The following is a 21,387-nucleotide window of genomic DNA, read 5'->3' as shown; positions in this document are numbered from 1 at the left end:
CCTACCTTGATTTCTTTACTACCAGAACAAAATGGAAATCTTTTTTAAAAGTTCAGAATGAATGCAGCAAAAACACTTGTTTTGTGTTTGAAGATGTACGTAACAGTTCTGTAGAGCTGTTTGACATTTTATCTACACAGTTTTACACATTTTGTTGAGTCCTAGAAACCCGTCGTGTGGTATGGTAAAAGTAGGGTGCAGAGGTTGTACATTGCATCAGTTGAAAACAGTCTTTTGCACAGTGGCGAAATTGGTAGAGCTGTTGCCTCTCAGCAAAAAAGGTTGCAGGATTGAATCCCAGAGAGGTTCTGGGAGCAGGTTTCTTCCTGTACACGTGGGGTTTTTCTCTGGTTGCTCTGGTTTCCTCCCACAGACCAAAAACACGTATGTTAGGTTTATTGGTAACTAATATGTCTCTAGAAGTGAGTGAGCATCTGAATGGTTGTCTCGTTTGTCTCCACGTGGACCTGTGATGGACTAGAACCTGTCCAGGGCGTACCCCGCCTCTAGCAGTGACTGCTGGACCCACCATTGACCCAGAACGGGTAAAAAATAATGAATGGATGGCATTGTCCAGGCTAATGTCCTCATCTCATTATTATTATTATTATAATATTCAAGCTAGTTAAAAATACACAATGCATGTATAAAAAAATATCCAGCTTCCACCATGTTTGATTACTAATGTTGATTAGAGATACTAAGACAAAGCTACTGTTTTTAAAGTTCACACATCAGTTATAGATAATTAGAATTGGTTATAGCATATTTATTGATAAATGGCTACACAAACTAATGGCTGACTAGTCTTATTTACTCAACAGATGTCTCTCCCTGCCATTCTTCACCATTAGTGAACTGTCATCTGTCGCAAGTGAGTCAGAAAAACATTGTCATACCGTGTTGCTGACAGAGCACGCTTACTCTCACCAACTTCCTGTCCAATGTAGCAACAGAACACACTTGCTTCATTCTGGGCCGGAAAACCAGTCTTCATCACCATGGAGATGAGGAGGAAGTGGTAGTGTGAAATTTGTCTGCAAGTTTGATAGATAGCTGCAGGAAGATGAATAAACAGCACATATGCAATTGATAAGGATAGCAGCACTGTCCTGAAAATACATTTTCTGAAAGTGGTTATGAAGATAAAACAAGCACTGAACGTTACTGAAATTCATTATGTATAATTAATATTCAGTAGTAATCTTGCAAAAATCAGAAAGTGATCCCCATCAATATTTTCGTCTTAACCTTTCAGCCAGTCCTTGTTTAATGCTGACAGATTTGTATGCATGCATGATGTTAGGCATTGTCTCAGCTCGTGTGTGAAACACAGCCTTGTTGATTAGGTGACATCTCCTTTCTGAGTACCAAACGATGCATCTGTTTTATAACACCAGCGTGACGTAAGTGCCTGTCACACCAGGGTGCTGAAATGTCCTCTGATATGGCATCCGCTGACTCCATCCCTCTTCTTTCTTCAAATAGTCTTTTCTCTCACTGAAATACGCTGGTTCTATACTTTGATGTTGCTTTCCGTCGATCCAAGAATAGTAGGAGATATTTAAAGTACATGGACTTTCAGTTGGAGCACGTTTGGTGTCTCTCTTTTTTTATAGCAAGAAGCTTATGAACACTTCTTAAAATGCAGCTGTGCAATATTTAGGTCAAGTTTGTTAAATGTGTTGTAGGCAGAGATAATGGTCAAGCTATTCATACAAAAAAGCAATATGTTATTGGATGAGACATAAAGTTAAACGTTTATCACGTTTATCATAAGATGTTTAAACAATCTGTTATACACTGCCTGTCCAAAAAAATACAGTAAAAAGTCACCYCCCACAAAAAAGATTGCACACTCTAATATTTCATTAGACTGACTTTAGCTTTGATTACGGTACACATTCATTGTGGCGTTGTTTGGATAAGCTTGACCAACTGCAGCAACCCCAGATCATAGAACTGTCCCCACAGGCTTGTTCGATAAGCACTACATGATGGGAGCCTCCTCGAAGACGATGGGTCCCCACTGTCCTTCCAGTTTTTAATAATGCGTTGGACAGTTCTTAGTTTTTTTTTCTCTGCTCGATGCCAATGATTTGACCCATCTCCAACAGACTGACATCTTTTCCACGACCACGGGATGTGTCTTTCCACATGGTTGTTTAAGAAATGAGAAGCAAYTCATTGGACCAGTTGGGATTCACTTGTTGCCAGCTGAAAGATAATCACCCATGTAGTAATTATCCAATAGGAGGCTTGTACCTATTTGATTAGATAAATCCAGGTGACAACGTTTCTTTGACCAGGCATGTATGTAAAGTTCTATTAGAAGTTGTCATTAGTCCTCAATCTCTTTGCCTGCTGCCAGCTCTTATCATGAATTATGACATTTTATAAATGTTTGTGTTCAGAGAAGCTGCCTCAAAAGCCGTTACGTACAGATTATGAACTATAGTTRGCAGTAGAAGAGCAGCTCTGGACCGTTGTTCTCTGGACTGGAACCTCAGATATTCTTCTCAGACTTTCCAATTTATTATCTTTGCCTTACGTTCAGCCCTAAAGTCTTTGTCTAATTGACATGCCTAGGGTAAGACTCCTCCTCTTATAGTCATATAGTCACGTGAGCCAGGGTAAAAAAAAACTCCAACAAGTTGTAATTGCAGATGATGTGAAGTTGACGGCCTTGTCAACATGTAGCATTCATATTTATTTTTGAAAACAAAGCATGCTGCATGTGACATCAGGTCTTTGGTGGGTCACTTTACGGTTATGGACCGGTCACACTGAAGTCTGATGGAGTCGCATTTAAATTATAATGTGAACGAACTAAGTCATACTTTTGTGACTGCTTTGACTCTGGAACAAAAGAAAATGATGCAAAGGAAGCAAAAAAGCTAGAACATAAATAACATATTTAAGATGCAGCGGTGACTCTCACTGAAATGAGAAGCAAAGTGAATAAATGACCTGAGAGAATAAAAGCAAATAATTCTATAGTATGAAAAAGGCAAATAATGTGTTCTACATTTGTGAGGTTGCGCATCTTTCCTCAGGACTCACGACTTTTGATTGCACCGTTGAAGCTCAGGTTTTATTCAGGACTGCACTGAAGAACGCACACTCATCAATTATGTTATAGCCAATAACAAATTATAAAAACTGGAGCATATTCAGTGCACCAGTGACTGTAAAATGCTTGGTGAAACACAAGGTTATTAATAGAGCATAAACCAAGCAACCTGCCAACATCCCTGCCTGCAGGCAACAACAAATAAGCATGTACACAGACAAGCGCACACATCATATGTTTATCAAGCTGTGCCTGCTGTCATAACAAATGTCAGGTCTACGTAACGCAGCATTGTGAAGCACGGTCAGTTTGAGTAGAAATGCCTGCACTGTGCTGAAAGTGCTCAAAGCAGTTTGGTTTAATTAATGTGTCAGGATCGAGATGCCCTGCAGTGTTTCATTCTGTTGAGTCACTATAGAACAATCACGCAGTCACAATCATTCAGTCTGAATCAGTTTAAAAGCTCACATCTTCTCTAAACATGGTCATATCTGAGACCTGATTATGCCAAATTACATTTTTAAAACACACATTTTAGTTTTTTCTTTTTCCATTATGCATAATCAGCCCACGTCGCTACATTTTTATGTAATGTGAAGTTGTTGCACATCAAAAGGGAAGAGGAAAGGTTAAAACTAAATGCAACTAACTTGAATCCTGACGCTTATTCAGCAACTTTAAAATCTGCGCAAAAGGCCTGACAGGACATGCTGCTAAAGAAGTTTACCAAATAAACAAAATCTGTATATAAAAAGGAAGGAAAATAAAACTTTGTAAATTATTTCTCAATAGGAACTTTTGGACTGTAGTGCTCTTTTCACAATTCTATAACTATTTAGGCCAGTTCTACTTCCTTTTTGTTGTTGTTCTTCAGGAACTGTATCGTTCCTGTAATGGTTTTCATAGGGAAGTTTTCTCAGCTTAACAGGAACCCATGAGTGACACGATGGACACGCGTTTGGTCCAGATGTAAGCTAATGTTGATTAGCTGAGCAAGTTTAATGCTCACGCCTCACATGCTACATTTAAACATACATTTACTGTAAACAACAGCTTGTGCTGTGAAACTGATTGAGATCGATTGGATAAAACTGAGCAATAAATTTAAGGGTGTCCTCATACAACTTTTTCTCTTCCAATACGATACCGATATACTGTAGCAGCCTTGAGTTTGGGCTGATACGATATCAGAATGAATCTTACATACTTGCATAAGAACATTCTACAATCAAATAAAATTAATTTAAAAAGACGACCCTGACAGATTACCTCAAAAAATCCAATAAAAACAAAATATACTTTTAAAAAGTGTAAAATAACAAATCAAGGTAATTTATTCTGGATCCAAGTGCTCCTGGAGCAGACCATTAGAGTAGACTGCTTATATTGGGATTTTAAATGCAGGCTGATATAATCCAATACTTGTATTTTGGCTAATATCGGACCAATATCAGAWATGGATATCTGATYGGGACATCCCTAGTGTCATTTATTGAACTCAGTCCTGAGACAATAGTAACTTTTTTCCTCCATATGATTGATTATTTGAGTCCATTCTTATTGAAGAAAGTTTAAAATGGTAACCAAGGCACTTAAATACTTTATTGGGCATTCAGATTTATTTTTTTATCCACTGACTGTTGTTAAAGCTCAGACCGTCACATCTTATCCAGGTTGAAACAGATTAGAGAACAGTGTTAAACAGCAMTAGATGGGAGTATCTAAGAAAAGTACAGACAGAATTTCTGTATCRGTTTAGTCTTATTAACGTCACTGTGTCGATTCATTAGAATATAAACCTTGCAGGGTTTCATACCAGCAATTAGCTCTTTTAATCGCTTGAAAAAAAAAATTCTGCTCAAGTTACCCACCCATCTACTTTGTCTGCTACAGTGTGTTCTTTTCTCAGTCTCTGTGGTATAAAGTTCAATCTGTTGCAGATGTTTTTTCCTCTTCGTTCTCTTTCTTGCCATTTTAAGCTCATGTTCTAAAAACACGAATCTTTCCAACTTCGCTGTAATCATAACACCCTTGACACACGACAAATGTGTTCCAACTTGGGTTGCTCTGTTTTTGATGGCTGCCATGCGTATAAATAATGTGGCTTTACTGGCTCTAGGCTGTCTTCTGTGCAGCTGAAAAAGAGACGGGGTTCTTTTGTATCGGAGCTTTCCAGTTTCTGTAACCCTCGAGAGCTCGGGTAGAACTGTTTGGTCCAAAAAAAAATCTTAAAGCCATAACGTTTTTCACTTTATCAGCCCACAGCATCCCAGAGCAATACACATACATACATCATCTAAACAGCTTTTTTCTCCAAGTATTTTGTTCAGATTGATAATCCAGGACAGAAATTTTGGCTTACGTTTGATCAAAAAGTAAACAATTTTCGTGATAATTYGTCATTTTTTAAGGAAATCTTTTTAAAGAAAATTGTACTGTACTTGAATTGTTGCAGTACAGCATACGTTTATAGGGAATGAGGACGACTGTTGGACCAGAACCCAGTCACTTGGAGTTGTTTCTGTCTTTTGAGATTTATAATGAAGTAGGGTTGGGCATAATCGTATCGTCTGCAATTAATCGTCAGAAAAACATTAATCGATTACTTTTTGGCACTTGACGATTAATATGATTAATGCCACCAGGCAGAGTCCGCTCGCTGCTCCTCTCCGCTTCAAATATGATGAACATTTAAAAAAAAAAAAGGTCTGTAATTTATTTATCTATCAACACAATTTAAAATTGTATGCATAGCCTGAAGTTTGTGATTTTGACACAATTTGGAACAGATTTTTACAAAGAGCAAATCTTTCCCACTAAATTGGTCATGTGAYTAGGACATGAGGGTGCCCAGGGATTCCACTGGATAAATCGTCAAATTAATCGTCATCGGCTAAATACCACAATTAATCATGATTCGTTTTTTTGGCAATATTGCCCAACCCTATAATGAAGACGCTGTCAAGTGAAAAAGTAAGAGGGACGATCTGTACACCAGCCTGTAAAAGGAAGGGAGTTCTACATTATAGCATCATAAAAAGCTACATGAGTTAAAGCTCACAGCTTTTAAAATATTCAGAAATCTTATGTTGATGATTTTTTGTTGCCTCATTTTAAAAAATAGGGGTCCAAGTGTATTTTAATGGCAGCATGTTAAGCTGTTGTGTGGTCTAAATGTATCATTTGTGGGGCCTTGGTTTGACTTAAAAAGTGTTTATTTTCCATTTCAGGCTAGCCAACCAAATCCACCGGACAGGTCGACTGTAATGACTGTTGTTCCTTCGTGTTTTAAAAATGTCTCTTGTTTTCTTGTTTTCTCTGCGCAGATAAACGAGTTAAGCCATGTTCAGATTCCCATCATGCTCATGCCAGATGACTTTAAAGCCTATTCGAAGATTAAAGTGGACAACCACCTCTTCAACAAGTAAGCGCTCTTCTGTATTTCCCCTGAAATGTTACAGAATAAAGGAAACGTGTGTTCAGGACTTAAATAATCATAAACTGTACTTTGTCTTTTCTGATATTTCTCTTTTTTTATTTAAACACAGAGAGAACATGCCTAGCCATTTCAAGTTTAAGGAGTACTGCCCTCTTGTGTTTCGAAACCTCAGGGAGAGGTTTGGCATTGATGATCAGGAATTCTCAGTATGAAGCTTTTCTGTGATTTTTCACAAACCGTCTACTGTTTCACTATTTCTTGTCATCTTAAAGGATAGAAACCACAGCATATTAGTGTTTATATTGACAGTTATTTAAAGTTTCTGGGTCTGGTATCCCTTTAAGACTTCAGGCATGTGATTTTTAAACACTGCAAACATACTGAATCCACAAACACCCTAAAATATATCAGACATGTCTTTACTTTGACCCAAGTGTTCCTGTTATTTTCTTCTCTTTCTTAGTAATCCCCCAGTTGCCAGTGCAGTGATTTGGCAGTGTTCGGAGGTCACTGTGCTCCAGTGCAGCTGTCTGTCTTGTGTGTTTACATTGGAGTTCACTTGGTTGCAGTGAATGGGTAGTTGGGGGTGCTGATGAACAGAAAAGTTTAAAGAAACTTTATTAATCAATGACATTGTCACAAAATGCTAGAAAAAGACTCGTTTATCAGTGAAAAACAATATCCTGAATGGTAGTTCTCACACAGCTAATAAATGCTAAAAGTTTAGGAGCGTAGCAGAGCTGATGGGGGGTGAAGAGTTCGTGCAGAATGAGGGGTTTAGCCGGAAGATGTTGGATCATGTTACCTTTGAGCTCCAGAGTCTGTGCAGCTGCTGTTTGGGTCTGTGTGCAGCTCTGGACAGGCAGCATGAGATCAGAACTTCATGTTTCCACTGCATGGTGGGAGGTGTTGAGGCGTAATGGAAGTAAATCAAATGTGTTGTTGGCATCATCCTGAAACTGATGATGCAGCTAATTTAACATTTACACAGTGAGTTACTGAACACATCTACAGTACTGGTTTACTTGGACAGATCAGTGATAATATCTAGTGTCATAAAGGGTTTCCAGTGTTTCAACATCAGACTCCCTGTCCCTGGTTTAAACCACTGCCTGTTCCTCATCACACACAGCCATCTTCAGGCCTGCTCCACATTTCCTCCTCCTCATGTCTCAAACTCGTGCTGCTCCCAGGAAGCCCTGTTGACCCGGTTAGGGTTACCTGCTCGAACAAATATTKTATTATATTATCTAGACCAGGGCTATTCAACTAGCGGCCCGCGGGCCACATCCGGCCCCGCGAGTGACCAAAGTTCGGCCCGCCAATTGGTTCATTCATCTCTTAAGCCCAAACCCCCGGTTTTCTGCTTTAATTACTCTAAGTTCTTTTAGTTAGACAAAGACGAGTAGTTCTACAGAAACATCAGAATCTTGRCTACAAGCTGGTAAAAACCATTTCAATGAAAACCCAAGACAGTTAAAACCACAAGCAGTTGAAGATAAGACTATGAAAGTGAAAATAAAATTGGTTTAAAAATTTGGCAAGTCAGAGATTTTAGTTTAGTTTAGTTTATTCATTTCTTTAAAAACAACATAAATTCAACAACAAACAAAAATACAAATCAAATAAAATGAAAGGTAGCAGAAGAAAAAATCTTATTATATCTGCCCCTTTTTCTCAAATAAATAAAATCAAAAATAATCTACAGTTTACAAAAATAGAAAAAAAGAAAAAAAGTTTTACTCCTTGAACAACAATTCATAAATTTACATATTTCTCCAGCAAATTAACCATTATCATTCTCTTAAATATAAATATTGATCTGGCATTTTTAAGTTCATCTTCCAGATTATTCCATAATTTAATTCCCCGGACTGATGTCAAAATATTTGTGTCAAATAGGAGGCAGAATGTGTTATTTTTGTTTTTGTTGTTTTATTATCACTACTTTTATTATAGGGTTCTGTATGTTGTATTCATGATAAAAGGCAGCAAAATAAACTTTTTCAGTGATAACAGATCTTTGTAATATTTGGTTTATTTACATAATGACTTTATTTGATGGCTGTTCGGCCCTTTAGCTGTTGGCCTGCAGTAACTGTTGAATATCCCTGATCTAGACCATCATGAGTGTTCAGTTGAAATTCGAATGTTTTTTAAGTTTATTCACTTTTTCTTTTCGCAGAATTCTCTGACACGCAGCGCTCCCTTGAACAGTGAAGCCCAGGGCCGCAGCGGGGCCCGCTTCCACACCTCCTACGACAAGCGCTACGTCATCAAGACCATCAGCAGTGAGGATGTGGCCGAGATGCACAACATCTTAAAGAAATACCATCAGGTTAGAACAAACAAAACAACACGTTTAAATAGAGAAATGTAACTCTATTCTAGTTTGTTTTTCTTTGTTTGTTTCTGAATAAGCACTTACTAATGGCAGTTGTTCCTTCTGTTTAATAGAAGAGTTTGCCAATAAACTTTAAACATTGTCATGGTACAGATTTCCCCAGAGAGCCATTTTAAAAGAGCCTGGTCCATTTATCACTTGAAAGTCGATCACTGAACAAAGCTCATAAAGGGAATCACGCTGTGTTTTTTTTTTTACTTTTCTTTCTTACACACTTGTGCAGACTGCAAGCACCCATTGTAACTATAAGAGGTCCATAAATTTGTATTCCTCGCTCTTTTTTTGTAGTTTATTGTGGARTGCCATGGCAACACGCTGCTGCCTCAGTTTCTGGGGATGTACCGTCTCACAGTGGATGGAGACGAGACCTACATGATTGTTACACGCAACGTTTTCTCCCACCGCCTTTCTGTCTACAAAAAATATGATCTCAAGGTAGGAGAGGAAAGGATCARTCAAAGTCCTGACCAATGTTTTTGCTCTTACTGCAAATTTTTTTCTGCTATTAACGTTTTGTGTTAACTTTTTCTCTACTATGGGTTTTTATCCGTTCGGTAATTAATTGTCATTAAAGTAGACTTTTAAATCCCTTTGTTTTGTTGTTGTAGGGTTCTACTGTGGCAAGAGAGGCCAGCGACAAGGAGAAGGTACAGTCACCTGGCACGAGTCAGAATCCACTGTTCACACTCTTCTTCACAGGATCGAGCTGTTAGAATATTCCCAAAACAGAAAATTATTAATCATTTTTAAAGCATTCGCTCATTTTCTGCTTTTAGAAAGAACGTGTTCTCCTTCTGCCTTGCAGGAAAACCTTTTGTGGTTCTGGTTTGTCAGGAGATAGGCCGATGATGATGTCATTTTGAAATGAGGAAGGTGTCACTGTGCACMTTTTCTCGTACACTAATGCTTTGTTACGGTTTTTAATTAGTGCAGGTGTCTAATCTTGGTCCTCGAGGGCCTCCTCTGTGCTGCAGGCTTTAGAGGTTCCTCTGCTCCAACACACCTGATTTGAATGAGTGTGTAATTAACAGGCTTCTGCAGAACTTGAAGAGGTAATTTAATCACTGAACCAGATGCGTTGGAGCAAGGAAACGTTCAGGATGTCAGCCCTCGTGGACCAGGATTGGACACCCCCGGTTTAACACAAGATGTAAAACAAAAATGTTGAATTTCAGTATCATTTTATGCGTACACTCGATTTCTTCTAATAAATGAAAAGCATGCACCACCACAAGTGACTCAGTTATACACTGACTGAGCTACTTTTCATTTAAAAATAAACGAGGATAATTAAACGAGAGCGAGAACAACCTGTGTTTTTTTTAGAAAACCGACACAGCTTCACTCAGTTCCCGGCCCTTTTGTCATCACCCAAACGGACTAATCCAGCTCCAGTGGCTGGCTTTGGTTCTCTTTGGGTGGAAAATGACAGCAGCAAATTATCCATTTTCTTCAACTAGAACCTACCTCATCCCTCCATCCCCCCTTTTCTAGCCACTGCATGCTCCCTCTGCCTCTTTGTTTTGCTCCATCCCCTCTAACCTTTGCTTCTGCAGTTCCATTAGTCCCCCTGCTTGCTGTCTGTGTGAAAGACTGAGAGTTGTGTGTTTGGCTGAGTTTGTGTTTAAGGTTTTACTCTGAAGTTGTCTATGGAATAATGCTTTTATGGTTTTTGTGTATGTAACTAGATGTGTAAATAATGTTTACATGAGCAAGATARCAGTGGGATTCATTCAGTTTGAACGGATGCTGCCTTTAGTTTTTGATTGTTGATGTTGTCCTGAAACTTTCTGACTTTGGACTGAGATTGTGATCTTAGTATTGTCATAAGGGAATTATTGCTCCAGTAGTTGTTTACACACTCTGACTGTGATGGGATCGCCACACTTTTAGGCTGGAGTGGCTCAAACTTTCCACCATTTTTTTTTCCTACCTGATCTGAACTGTCAGGCACCAGGCAGCGAGGCGTAGAAGACTGCAGGGAATCACCGAACTAAATTTAGCCCTCTGCAGATGGAGGAGAGGAAAACACAAGACTACTGGGGTTGAAACAAGTGAGTAAGGGGGAAAAGAAAAAAAAACTGCTGAGGAATTAACACACATGAGCCCACTCTGACCTCTTTTTGTTTCTGCAGCACAGCTGTTTATAAAACACCACTTACTGTATTCAATTCAGTTTATTTATATAGCACCAAGTCACAACACATGTTGTCTCAGGCCACTGGAAAAAAAAACTGTATAGCAATAAAGATCAAGAACCAACATTTGTGACTGATTAGATTAAAAACCTAACAACATTTCTTGGAGGAATGCATATCACTCACAACCTGTCAGGCCAGAGTTTTAAACAAAAATTGTCTTATGATGAAGAGGGACTGAATTATGGCCATTAACAGTCTGTAAACATGACCAAGTTATRGCTGGTCAGTTGGCTGTAGCAGCCATCTTGTTTCAGATTAAYTAATAAAAACATATAGAAATGTATCTGATGATCACTTCCTGAGATTTTTATTGAAATCCAACTAGTAGTTTGAGATATTTTGCTAACTCTGAGACAAATCAATGCACACACAAGTAAAAACATACTCACCTTTTTTTTCTTTTGGCATTGAGCTTAAAGGTAACGACTTATTTAAAGTAATGTTCACATTGCAGGTCTTAATATACAGTTGAGATTTTCTGGTGTGGACGTTCACATTATATTTTAAATGTGACTTCCGTCAGACTCCAGCGTGAACTCCACAGTGTTGATGCGACCTGCATGCGTAGAAGATGACGCAAAGTTGCATTCAGCTGAGGTAGCTAAGCATGGATGCTACTCGTTAGCATGTCGATTCTGAAGTCGTCGTGCAGAAAAAAACTGATTAGGTAATTATCCGATGTGCATGTTTCCACTGTTCATATCCGAACCGAATGCTCCGGTGCAACGATTTCTTTTTGGAACGAAGCGACGTGCTAAAAGAAAAGTATCGATCGAGCAACTTGAGTATCGATGCAGTCGGTGACTGACGTTGGACGTTACTGTTTCTGTGGATTCTGAGTCGTCCAGGACGTGGAAAATTCAAAGACGAGGCAACTGGACTTCTGTTCTGTAGATGAACACGTGGAGCTACAGGATTTAAACAACATGACTCGAGGTTAGTGTCATTATTATTGGATTGATCCGCTCACCCCCACCTCAGCATTCAGGCTTTGTAAAATATCCAATTCAGTACCACGTACTGAAAAGACCTGGGTCAGATTTGTCACGGTCAGACTGTCGTGAAAAGAATCCAATCTGGGTCACATGGAGCAAAAGAAAATCATATTTGTGTCACTTTTTCCTGCAGTGTGAACGCAGCCCAAGTTGTTGACCTCAGTGTTGGTTGGTTTCAGAAGAACGTAGCTCATAAGAAAAAGGAAGTAACTTTGTCAAAAGTGAAGCTCAATTTTTTTTGTACTAATAATAATGATGCACTTCCTCACTGAGTGGAACAGACACGTGGTCACACACGTGTCACAGAAAGCTTCAAACATCATAAAAGCTCTGACAGTGGGAGCTCAGTTTCCCCAAAAACCTTTATAGAAACCGCGTAATTTTAGGAAAACWTGCAGCTGCGTCATAATTGTTGAATATTATGATATCAGTGACAAACTGACATTTGTTTCACGCCACTTCTCTTCTCCTGTGGTCACACACTCCATTAGCATCTCAGCTACTATAATTTAAAAGCCATGTACATTAGCTGACATCCATTTTGTGTTTGCAACTTATTGCAATACTTTGTAGTATTGATATTGCAATGGTGATAAGTTTTCAACAAACTGCGCAGCCATAGGTGGATAGTGATCTTTTACAAGTACCTTCAGACCATGACTTAAACCTGTTTCATTGAATCACATTTGTGTATTAAAGACCTGTGCGAACGTGAAACTCTCACACAGCAGCRGGTCAAGCAAACAGCTTTGTGTGATAGAATGGTTTATTTAAACATTTACATTGTGTGTGTGTGTGTTCAGGGGACGAAAACCACCTGCTACACACAAACAACAAGCACGGCAGGGTACCCCCCCCTAAACTGCATGGCCCTCCTCCTCTCATGCATGTATCTGCATGGTATCTGCATCCTTTTTATGACGCAGCATCACTCCTGACACATTCCCATGTGTTCAGACGCCGGCGTCGTCATTTAATTTTTGCACGTCCTCAACATGTTCCCTTCTACTCACATACAGTACGGTGTGTCATGTTTGCTTTCTTTTCAGAAAAGAAATAAYGGGGATTTGTTTTCGCTGCTGTCTCGGGTTTTGGTTGTCAAACAGCAGCTGGTTATTTTAACACATTCTGTCAATCATTAGCCCAGTAGACAATCGTATCTAAAGCACATGTATTTAGTCTTTGATAGGTCTGACAGGAGAGTTGGTTGTGTGATCTGGAAATGTTAAAAGGATGGAGAGGAGGAGAGTTGTTTCTTCTTTTTAAGTGTTTAATACAGTCCTGTCTATCCTCACTGCAGGACCAGCTGGTGTCTCTGTGTCGAGGACTCTGGTTTATTTATAGCAATAAGAATGAGTGTGTGCCGCCCTGGTATATTTATCTCCCTCTGAGAAGAAATTTTAAGCCCTTAGAAATAGTGCCACACCTGTTTTTAGCTGTTTAGCAGAAAATAAAGCGACATAGCTGTTCTGCTGAGTGCTTCCTCTTTAGAGACGTGCTGCCAGGCTGCTCTTCTTCTCTGTGGGAGCTGTACAGCAGCAGGTATTTACAGCACAGAATAAGATCTGAGTCAGCCGTGACGGAGACGTCTCGAACCGTTCGATCTGTCGCCCTTTTTCAACCCTTCGCCAGTTCACCAACAACTATGATGCTCTGTTGCTTTTTAAACTCTTTGCCTTTACTTCCAACTTCCTCTTCCTCTTTCCTCTCTTCTCACCCCCCACCCCCCCTTTTTCTCTAGCAGCCACCCCCACCAGAGGATGTGCCCCTGCGGCCCAAATCTGGTAACGTTCAGCAAAGGCTGCAAACACTGCGGATTGCCACGCGCTTTTACTGCGCCATGAAACACGTAAGAGATGTAAGAGAACCAGGGCTCATATCAGGCATGATTTATCACATTTTATTTATCTACTTATTTCCAGGCACGTTTTTACTCAGAGTTTCAGTACAGCTTTTTTTGTTGTTATCTATCAGTGGCGGTCCGACTTTTGTGGCTTTAACTCACTCAGGAGTCTGCCTCAAAACGCTGCTTCTGTCTCACATTTTAAGCCCCATCTCTAGTGTTCCAGTCAAAGCTGTACATCCTGTATTTACTGCAAATTAAAGGTCGATGTCTGTACGTATAAATGTGTGTCCTAGTTTGTGTGATGGGATCATTTACGTGTGTTTTTTTTAAGTGTGTATGAGTGTGTGTCCTGTCTGAGCTCAGTGCGGTGCTACCAAGTTGTGTTGCCGCTTCTCTCCCGCTGCCATAGAAACATTGTAGTAGCTAAACTGCAGCTGTTGCTCCGTTACCTCATTTCCTGCTCTTTCTTTTTTTCCTCAGAGCTAAGATCCCCGTCCCTCCCCCACCGCGGTACACCTCCTCCCCCTGCAGGCTGCAGGCCTACCTGTAGCAGCCACGTTAAAAACAAAAACATGGAAATAAAAGCCACTCCACTGTGAATTCTGTTGAAAAATGCATCAGTCTAAAACATTTTGTTTAACACATACTGGTTGATAAAATGAATTTTACATTAATATTACAGTATATTTTATCTCAGGCTGACACAAACTATCAAATTGTAAAAAAAAATATGATGCTTTTCAGAGTGCTTCAAACACCAAAGTGTGCAGGAAGCATTTGAAGTGCCTGTGACATTAAAAATTTGTCTTTTGTTTTAAATGAAATGAATAAATCAATAAAACTAAAAAAATACAAAAAAAACCTTTTTGTAATAATTACACAATAATTAATATTTAATTATTACAATTTTTATTATAAACATGAATGCATTTTTGAAAACATAACAGTGGTAGCATGATGCAAAACAAATTTCACGCCCCTGAGATGAACGGTTGTTGAGATATTTGCATGTGAAGAAACAGGAAGTGATGTCGAAGGGGAATGTCTGCATGTAAACAGAGCGTTGTTACAACAGACTGTAAAGAAGAATCTGATGTTTCTTTAGATTATTTTGAGTCTCTATCAAACACAGATGAAGAGTTAAAGTTTAAATGATACTGTTTTAATAAACAAAGAGCAGAGAGTTAATTTTATTAATGAGTTCCCCTTTGATGTCACTTCCTGTTTCACTTTGACTGAACCAAATCCAAAMGAAAATAGGCCAGTTATGTGACAAAGTGAGTAAAATCATGGGCKGCTGTGTTGTAGTGGTAGAGCAGCCGGCTTGGGACCCGAAAGTCTTAGGTTCGACTCCCCGCCATGCCCACATGTCGTGGTGTCCTTGAGCAAGACACCTAACCCTAACTGCTCCCCGGGCGCCTCACATGGCTGCCCGCTGCTCCACTTGGGTGTGGATGGGTCAAATGCAGAGCAMAAATTTCGTCATTGTGTGGAAACATACACTGATGACCAATAAAGCACCTTTACCTTTATCGTGCCAAGTTTCTCAAATATAAAACTGTTTTGAGTTTTTGTATTTGAAGGATATGCATGTCACAGGTACTTTAAAGCATAAACATGCAGAACTKTACAGGTGGGTGTCCACTCCATGAACCTGTTGCTTTAGTTAACCACCTCATTACACCAGCAGTTTCTTATACCTGACTGGTCCAGACAGGCTTAGAGAAAAATCCACAGCATTTCAACAAACAACATTTAAAGGCAAAAGGATTTACACCCACGTTGTTGACTCATTTCTGAGATCAGCAGAGATTAATCCATCATGTCTTTTGAAACGACTCTTATTTATTTAGATTGAAGAAAACATTAGGTGTGTGAGTTTTCTGAGGATTGACCTTGTGTTGCACCTTTTGAGAYGTTTGTTTTCAGGTATCTTCAGTCAGCACTCAGCTCTTTTTAAGGATTTTTTTTATTTTTTTCATGTAATTTAATCTTTGTCAGTATTTTCTGATTCTTTAAAAGAAAATGGGGCGTTCAAGTTTTTATCACATTTGTTGTTTAAAATACCCATTATTTCAACAATTTGGACTGTTTATTATTATTATTGCTAATCTCTTGACACCAATGAACAGGCCAAGGAGCTGCCCACCTACAAGGACAATGACTTCATCAACGATGGGCAGAAGATTCACATTGATGGGGAGAACAAGAAAATGTTTTTGGAGAAGCTTAGGAAAGATGTGGAGGTATGTGTTAAGATACGTTGACCTTTCACAATCAGCTCTAGGATTGTATCAGTTTATCTTTCCAGGTAGGGAACTGCGCCATAAATCATCCAGATTATTGACAGTGTTTGTCTCCGTACCGCCTCCTCCCCCCTCGTCCTGTAACCGCTTGTCTTTCTCTCCTCATTCTCCCYGCCTGCAGTTCCTGGCCCAGCTGAAGCTCATGGATTACAGTCTGCTGGTGGGGATCCACGACGTGGAGCGAGCCGAGCAGGAGGAGGTGGAGAGCGAGGACAACGAGGCAGAGGACGAGGGGGAGAGCGACGGCGGGGGCATCGGGACGCCCCCCGACAGTCCCAGCAACACACTGGACAGCACCAAGCCTCTGCTGCCCGGAGAGTTCGACCCGTCCATCGACGTCTACGCCATCAAGAGCAACGAAGGTGAGGAGACTGCAGTTCTGACCTCAATGAAGGGAAAAAAATTAACCTGAGAGCTCCCCCTAGTGGAGACAGTTTGTCTCTGTCAGACATACATGGAACATCATTTCTGGATTTTATTTATTTATTAATTTTTGTGCTTTGCAAATGTAAAATTCTGACTTGAAGTGTTTCTGTTACAAACTGCAGGTGCTCCAAGGAAGGAGGTTTATTTCATGGCTATTATAGACATCCTGCAGCATTATGACGCCAAGAAGAAGGCTGCCCACGCCGCAAAAACTGTCAAACACGGGGTACGTTTCTGAAAACATCACCTCTTCTTAACAGTTTCATTATAAATAAAAGATAGTGAAATTGTTAGGTTTCCAGTATATGTTTTTAGGAGCCAATCTTTTCACCTTTTTATTAACTTTACTAACTTTTTATTGAAGGGTTTGAAGGTAAACCATCACTTTAAGCTGCAGAATGTTAATGTTCCTGGGTTGTTAGATTTATAGTTAGCTGAGGTTGGTTGATTGACACAGTACACTATAGTAGCATATAACACACCAAGGTTTTTTAGTAAGATATTAACCACAGGGAACTTTTAATTTAACACACCGATTGACAGAAGTGTTGAACGTTTTATTAATTAGTAGCAAAAACCTTTTGACACATCAGCACCAATATTATAAAAAACAAATCAGTTATTTTTCTCACTTGTTTTTCTCACAAAATTTGCATCTTAATTCCTTAAAATATATCAAATCAACTTTATTTATAAAGTAATTTAAAACAGTGGCTGCTGACACAATGTGCTGTACATAGGGGGCCAAAAACAATAAAACAAATCAACAATTAAAAAAAATAAACAATAAAAAAACAGCTAAAAGTTCTCAAGCTGAGGAAAAAGCCAGTGAATAGAAACAAGTTTTAAGATTTGTTTTAAAAACAGTCACCATGAAAACTAAAACAAACATTAAAATAAGAACAGGGGCTCATAAACAAGTGAAATAAACAAAACGTACCTCGCTGCTTTCACCAGAGGCATGCAAAGATTAAGATCTTTGTTTCTTTAACAGCAAACATTTCAGGTCCTGCTGTCAGGTGCTTTCCAGTCATTCMTTATTAGAACTGATTCAGATTTTATCAGCCAGCCCATCGTGGCTACGGCAGCCCATGAGGTACAAACAAAAAAATAAACTCACTGCAAATACAAATATTATTGAATCAAAACAAAAACATTTGTGAACAACCAACGACAAAACAAACCTCTGTAAACAATCCACACAATGTAAATTTATTTTAAAACAATTTACTGTCAGTTACAGGCCAGATTAAAAATGTTACACAGATTTTTTTTTTTAATCTCTTCTTAAATTGTTTTTTTTAGAGAAAATGTGATCTGTTAGTGCTCAAATTATATCTTGGGGATGACTCTCAGCTACTACCACACCTAGTTTTAGCTCAATATTTATAAAAATGAACGGGTTTTAGCCAGTTTGCGTTTTCTAAAAACTCTGTTAGTTTGAGATATTTTCCCAACAGGCTAATAAAACAAACTAACAACTACAGCGTCGCTCCACTTCGGCCCCACACAGAGCAACGATACGCTCAGCTTGTTTGATGAAATCGCAGAAACAAAGTTAACAAAATAAAGGCCCAAGTTTGATTTCATTTTACCACGGCGCGGTCTGATTTCATCCTTTAGAGAACATTTCCACATAAAACCAACGAATGGAGAGTTTGTTAGAGAAGACCTGTTGTTGTTTTGTCCTCAGGTTGGTAATAAATAAGTAAAATGCTGCGGAGGAGAGACCCTCTCTCCAGCTGCTGCTGAACCCTGTCTGAACTCCAGGTGTTGTTTGTGTGCACCTCCGCAGGCCGGAGCCGAGATCTCCACGGTGAACCCCGAGCAATACTCCAAGAGATTTTACGACTTCATCGCCACCATCCTGTCGTAGCCTCCAGGAGCAGCAGGGGCAGGGAGGCCTGCGAGGGGGCAGGGAGGGAGGGGAGGGTGGAGAAGTGACGGAGAGGCTATCCCACCCAGAGGCTGCTGTGATGGCTCTGTGTCACTCTCCTTCATCCCCTTTGCTTTTTGTTTTGTTTTGTGTTGTTTTTTTGCTGCTTCACTCTCTTTCAGCGGGGTGCCACACTGCAGCTAAACAAAACCTTTGTTTACATTAAACGTCTCCTCTGAGTTCTGTTCATGTGTTCATTGCGTGAGGAGGTTCTTAAAAGCAAATGTCCCAAGTCGTTACAATTTTCCTACCAGTTGCTTTTTTTTTTATTGCTCTATAACCCAACAGCACCTGCATGTTTTATTCTAACGCGTCGTTTTTTCTCGTGATGTTCGGCGGYGGGAGGTCGGGGAGGATTCGATTCGTTTCGAGTTTGAGGCCGTTTTTGCATTTCCTCTCGAACAGGAAGTAGGAACCAGTCTTCCAATGGGCCAATAAACCGAACCCGCTCCTTTAAAAAAAAAAACGACTCCACCAAACAAACCTTCCAGTTTAGGCTCCTCCTCCAGCTCCTCTCTGTGTCGCGCGTTCACGGCGTTCTGGGTTGTTCTGTTCCCGTTGAGCCGAGGCGTCGTTCGCGCCGTCACTCTGTCCACCTGCGCTGTGCGTCTGAACGCTAAAGGGACAAACGTGTGTCTCAGAGGTGAGCGGATGGACCCCAGTGCATGGCTGATAACGTTACTGGGACGTCTCCAGTTCTGTTCCAGCTGCAGAGGACGGCCCCGGGAGTGTGTCGCTCACCGTTCGTTCATCCCGAAACATCAACTCTCCGTCGCCAACAGCACCTTAATGACCCAAACCGTCGCACTTTTGTTCCGTCAGGAGCCGTGATTCTGTTACGCTGCGACGAAGAAGAAGCTTGACCGTCTTCGACCTGAAGCTAACGAGCCTGATCTCAACCCCCCACCCCCACCCTAAAACGACGTTTTTGCTTCGTCTTACAAGCGGAAGAATAATTTTTTAATTTTTAAATCTGAAGGGGGCGCTCCGTTTACGATCCAGTTGAAGAAGCGTGCTTTGTGCTTTTTTATTGTTGAGTTTTTGTTTAGAAGCAGGCGTCGGTGCGACTCGTGCGTTCAGGGCATAAAGAAGGAAGTTTACCTCCGACATCGTTCCAGCACACACACCCAGCCCCGGCCCAGCGTGTGTGTGTCAGTGTTGAAAAGGAGGGAGGGCGGGGGGGGGGGAGCAGCTCCAGCTGTGTGTTGTTGATTCATTAACACCAAAAGCTTCATTTCTCTAACCTGTTTTGTGACTCTGGTGTTCATTAATGTGTTAACTTTTGATTTTTTTTTTATTATTTCTGGTGAATGATTTGTTAGAATTTGGTCATTTTTATGTATCGTCTTGCTCATTTTTTTTTGTTTTTTTATTTTTGTATATTTTGCACACGAGGAAAGGAACCAAATGTTACGAATACGACCCCATTTACTCGATACGGTCTTAACAAGGGAAATGCAATATACTTGTGTGTAAGTGAGAAATGTGTGTGTATGTGTGTGTGTTGTATAACCAACTAAAGAAAAAACAAAAAAAAACAGGTCAACATGTCCTTTTTTGACTCCAACTCATCCAAAAAGCTTCCATCGTGTTTGTTTCTACGTCATAAATAATATTCACATTTATATTTTTACATTGGATTTTAGTCTTAAAATATAGCGGTATTTGGGGGGAAAAAAAGAAGGAAAAGGAGCCACTTTTTGGACTGAGTGATGGTGCTGTGTTAATGAGGAATGGTGTTTAAATTTTTACAATATCTAGTTGTGCATTAAAAACCTTTAAAAATAATAAAAATGAAAAAGAAAGCATGTGACAGGACTAAGTTTCCTTCCCCTCCTCTGCTGTGTTCAACGTGTCGCTCCACTTTAACCACGTCTGTGACTTGTTCAGTGTTAAATAGTCCCCATTGTGCTTTAAAATGCTCCTTTTCTTTGTATACACTGTGCAAGATGTGTGCCTTTATACTCCAAATTATTTAATTTTATATTTTGTAATCTTTTTTTTTTAAAAAAAAACAATTGTAAATGGTTATTTTAATAATGGGGTGTTTGTTTTTCTCCCCACTCAGCACCTCTTTTTGTTAGTTTAAAAAGGAAACACCATGTTTATTTGGAGATTGTGTGTTTGTCCATAATTTCACTTAATTTTTATTTTTGTCGTTTGTGTCACATCAGCAGCTAGTTCTCCCTCCGTGTCGGTGGTTAACTGTTGTTTATTTCTCTGTAAATGGTTTTGTTTCCACGTGCTCTTATTGTACAGAAGTTGTGTTTGATCTGTTTCGACCCCGGCTTAAAAAAAAAAGAAAAGAAAAACTAGTGGAGTGATTTTTCTCACTCAGGGTTGGAGTCCTCAGCTCTGCAGTGATCAAACACGTCCTGCTGGAAATTAAAAATAATTTAGTGACCTGCCACCATCAATTTGCCAAAATTACTGTCAAAAAAGGTTCTGAACTCTCCCTCTTCTTCATGAGCTCAAGAACATTGTGTTTAGTAAAGTATCTTTGTTTAAAGTATTTATTTTTTGTTCTTCTGTGGTAAAAATGGAGTGAGCTGTGCAGTGCTCGTCTGTAACCCCCCCCAACAACAACAAAAAAAAGTGCAAAAGACCTGAGCATCACCTGCAGCTGCTGGACWGATTATTTTATAAAAAGTCATTTCAGGACAAAACCTCCAAAAAAAAACCCTGAATGTGTTAAATCACCATGCACAAAATCAAATCCACACCTGCAGGGCGTGCTTTGGTCTTTCAACAGCCTCTCATG

The 21,387-nt window shown here is 39.7% G+C and overlaps 1 protein-coding gene across 4 annotated transcripts in view; it reads left to right on the top strand.

The window, feature by feature from the left end:
• Positions 1-19,674, top strand: part of pip4k2aa (phosphatidylinositol-5-phosphate 4-kinase, type II, alpha a) — a 28,821-nt gene extending 9,147 nt beyond the window's left edge. For 2 of the 4 annotated variants that reach the window (XM_014008439.1, XM_014008440.1), the window contains exons 3-12: positions 6,400-6,497; positions 6,622-6,718; positions 8,698-8,850; positions 9,205-9,351; positions 9,525-9,563; positions 13,854-13,970; positions 16,091-16,204; positions 16,386-16,626; positions 16,813-16,916; positions 18,486-19,674. In XM_014008439.1, the coding sequence (XP_013863893.1) occupies positions 6,400-6,497; positions 6,622-6,718; positions 8,698-8,850; positions 9,205-9,351; positions 9,525-9,563; positions 13,854-13,970; positions 16,091-16,204; positions 16,386-16,626; positions 16,813-16,916; positions 18,486-18,566 (1,191 nt within the window). In that variant the 3' untranslated portion in view covers positions 18,567-19,674. The remainder of the gene's footprint in view (positions 1-6,399; positions 6,498-6,621; positions 6,719-8,697; positions 8,851-9,204; positions 9,352-9,524; positions 9,564-13,853; positions 13,971-16,090; positions 16,205-16,385; positions 16,627-16,812; positions 16,917-18,485) is intronic. The other 2 variants (XM_014008441.1, XM_014008442.1) reach the window with 2 other exon arrangements.
• Positions 19,675-21,387: the final 1,713 nt, after the last annotated feature.

Source organism: Austrofundulus limnaeus, unplaced genomic scaffold, assembly GCF_001266775.1.
Source record: "Austrofundulus limnaeus strain Quisiro unplaced genomic scaffold, Austrofundulus_limnaeus-1.0 Scaffold50, whole genome shotgun sequence".
NCBI lineage: Eukaryota > Metazoa > Chordata > Actinopteri > Cyprinodontiformes > Rivulidae > Austrofundulus > Austrofundulus limnaeus.
The sequence above is the reverse complement of the archived record's forward strand: the minus strand, read 5'-3'. Positions and strand labels throughout refer to the sequence as shown.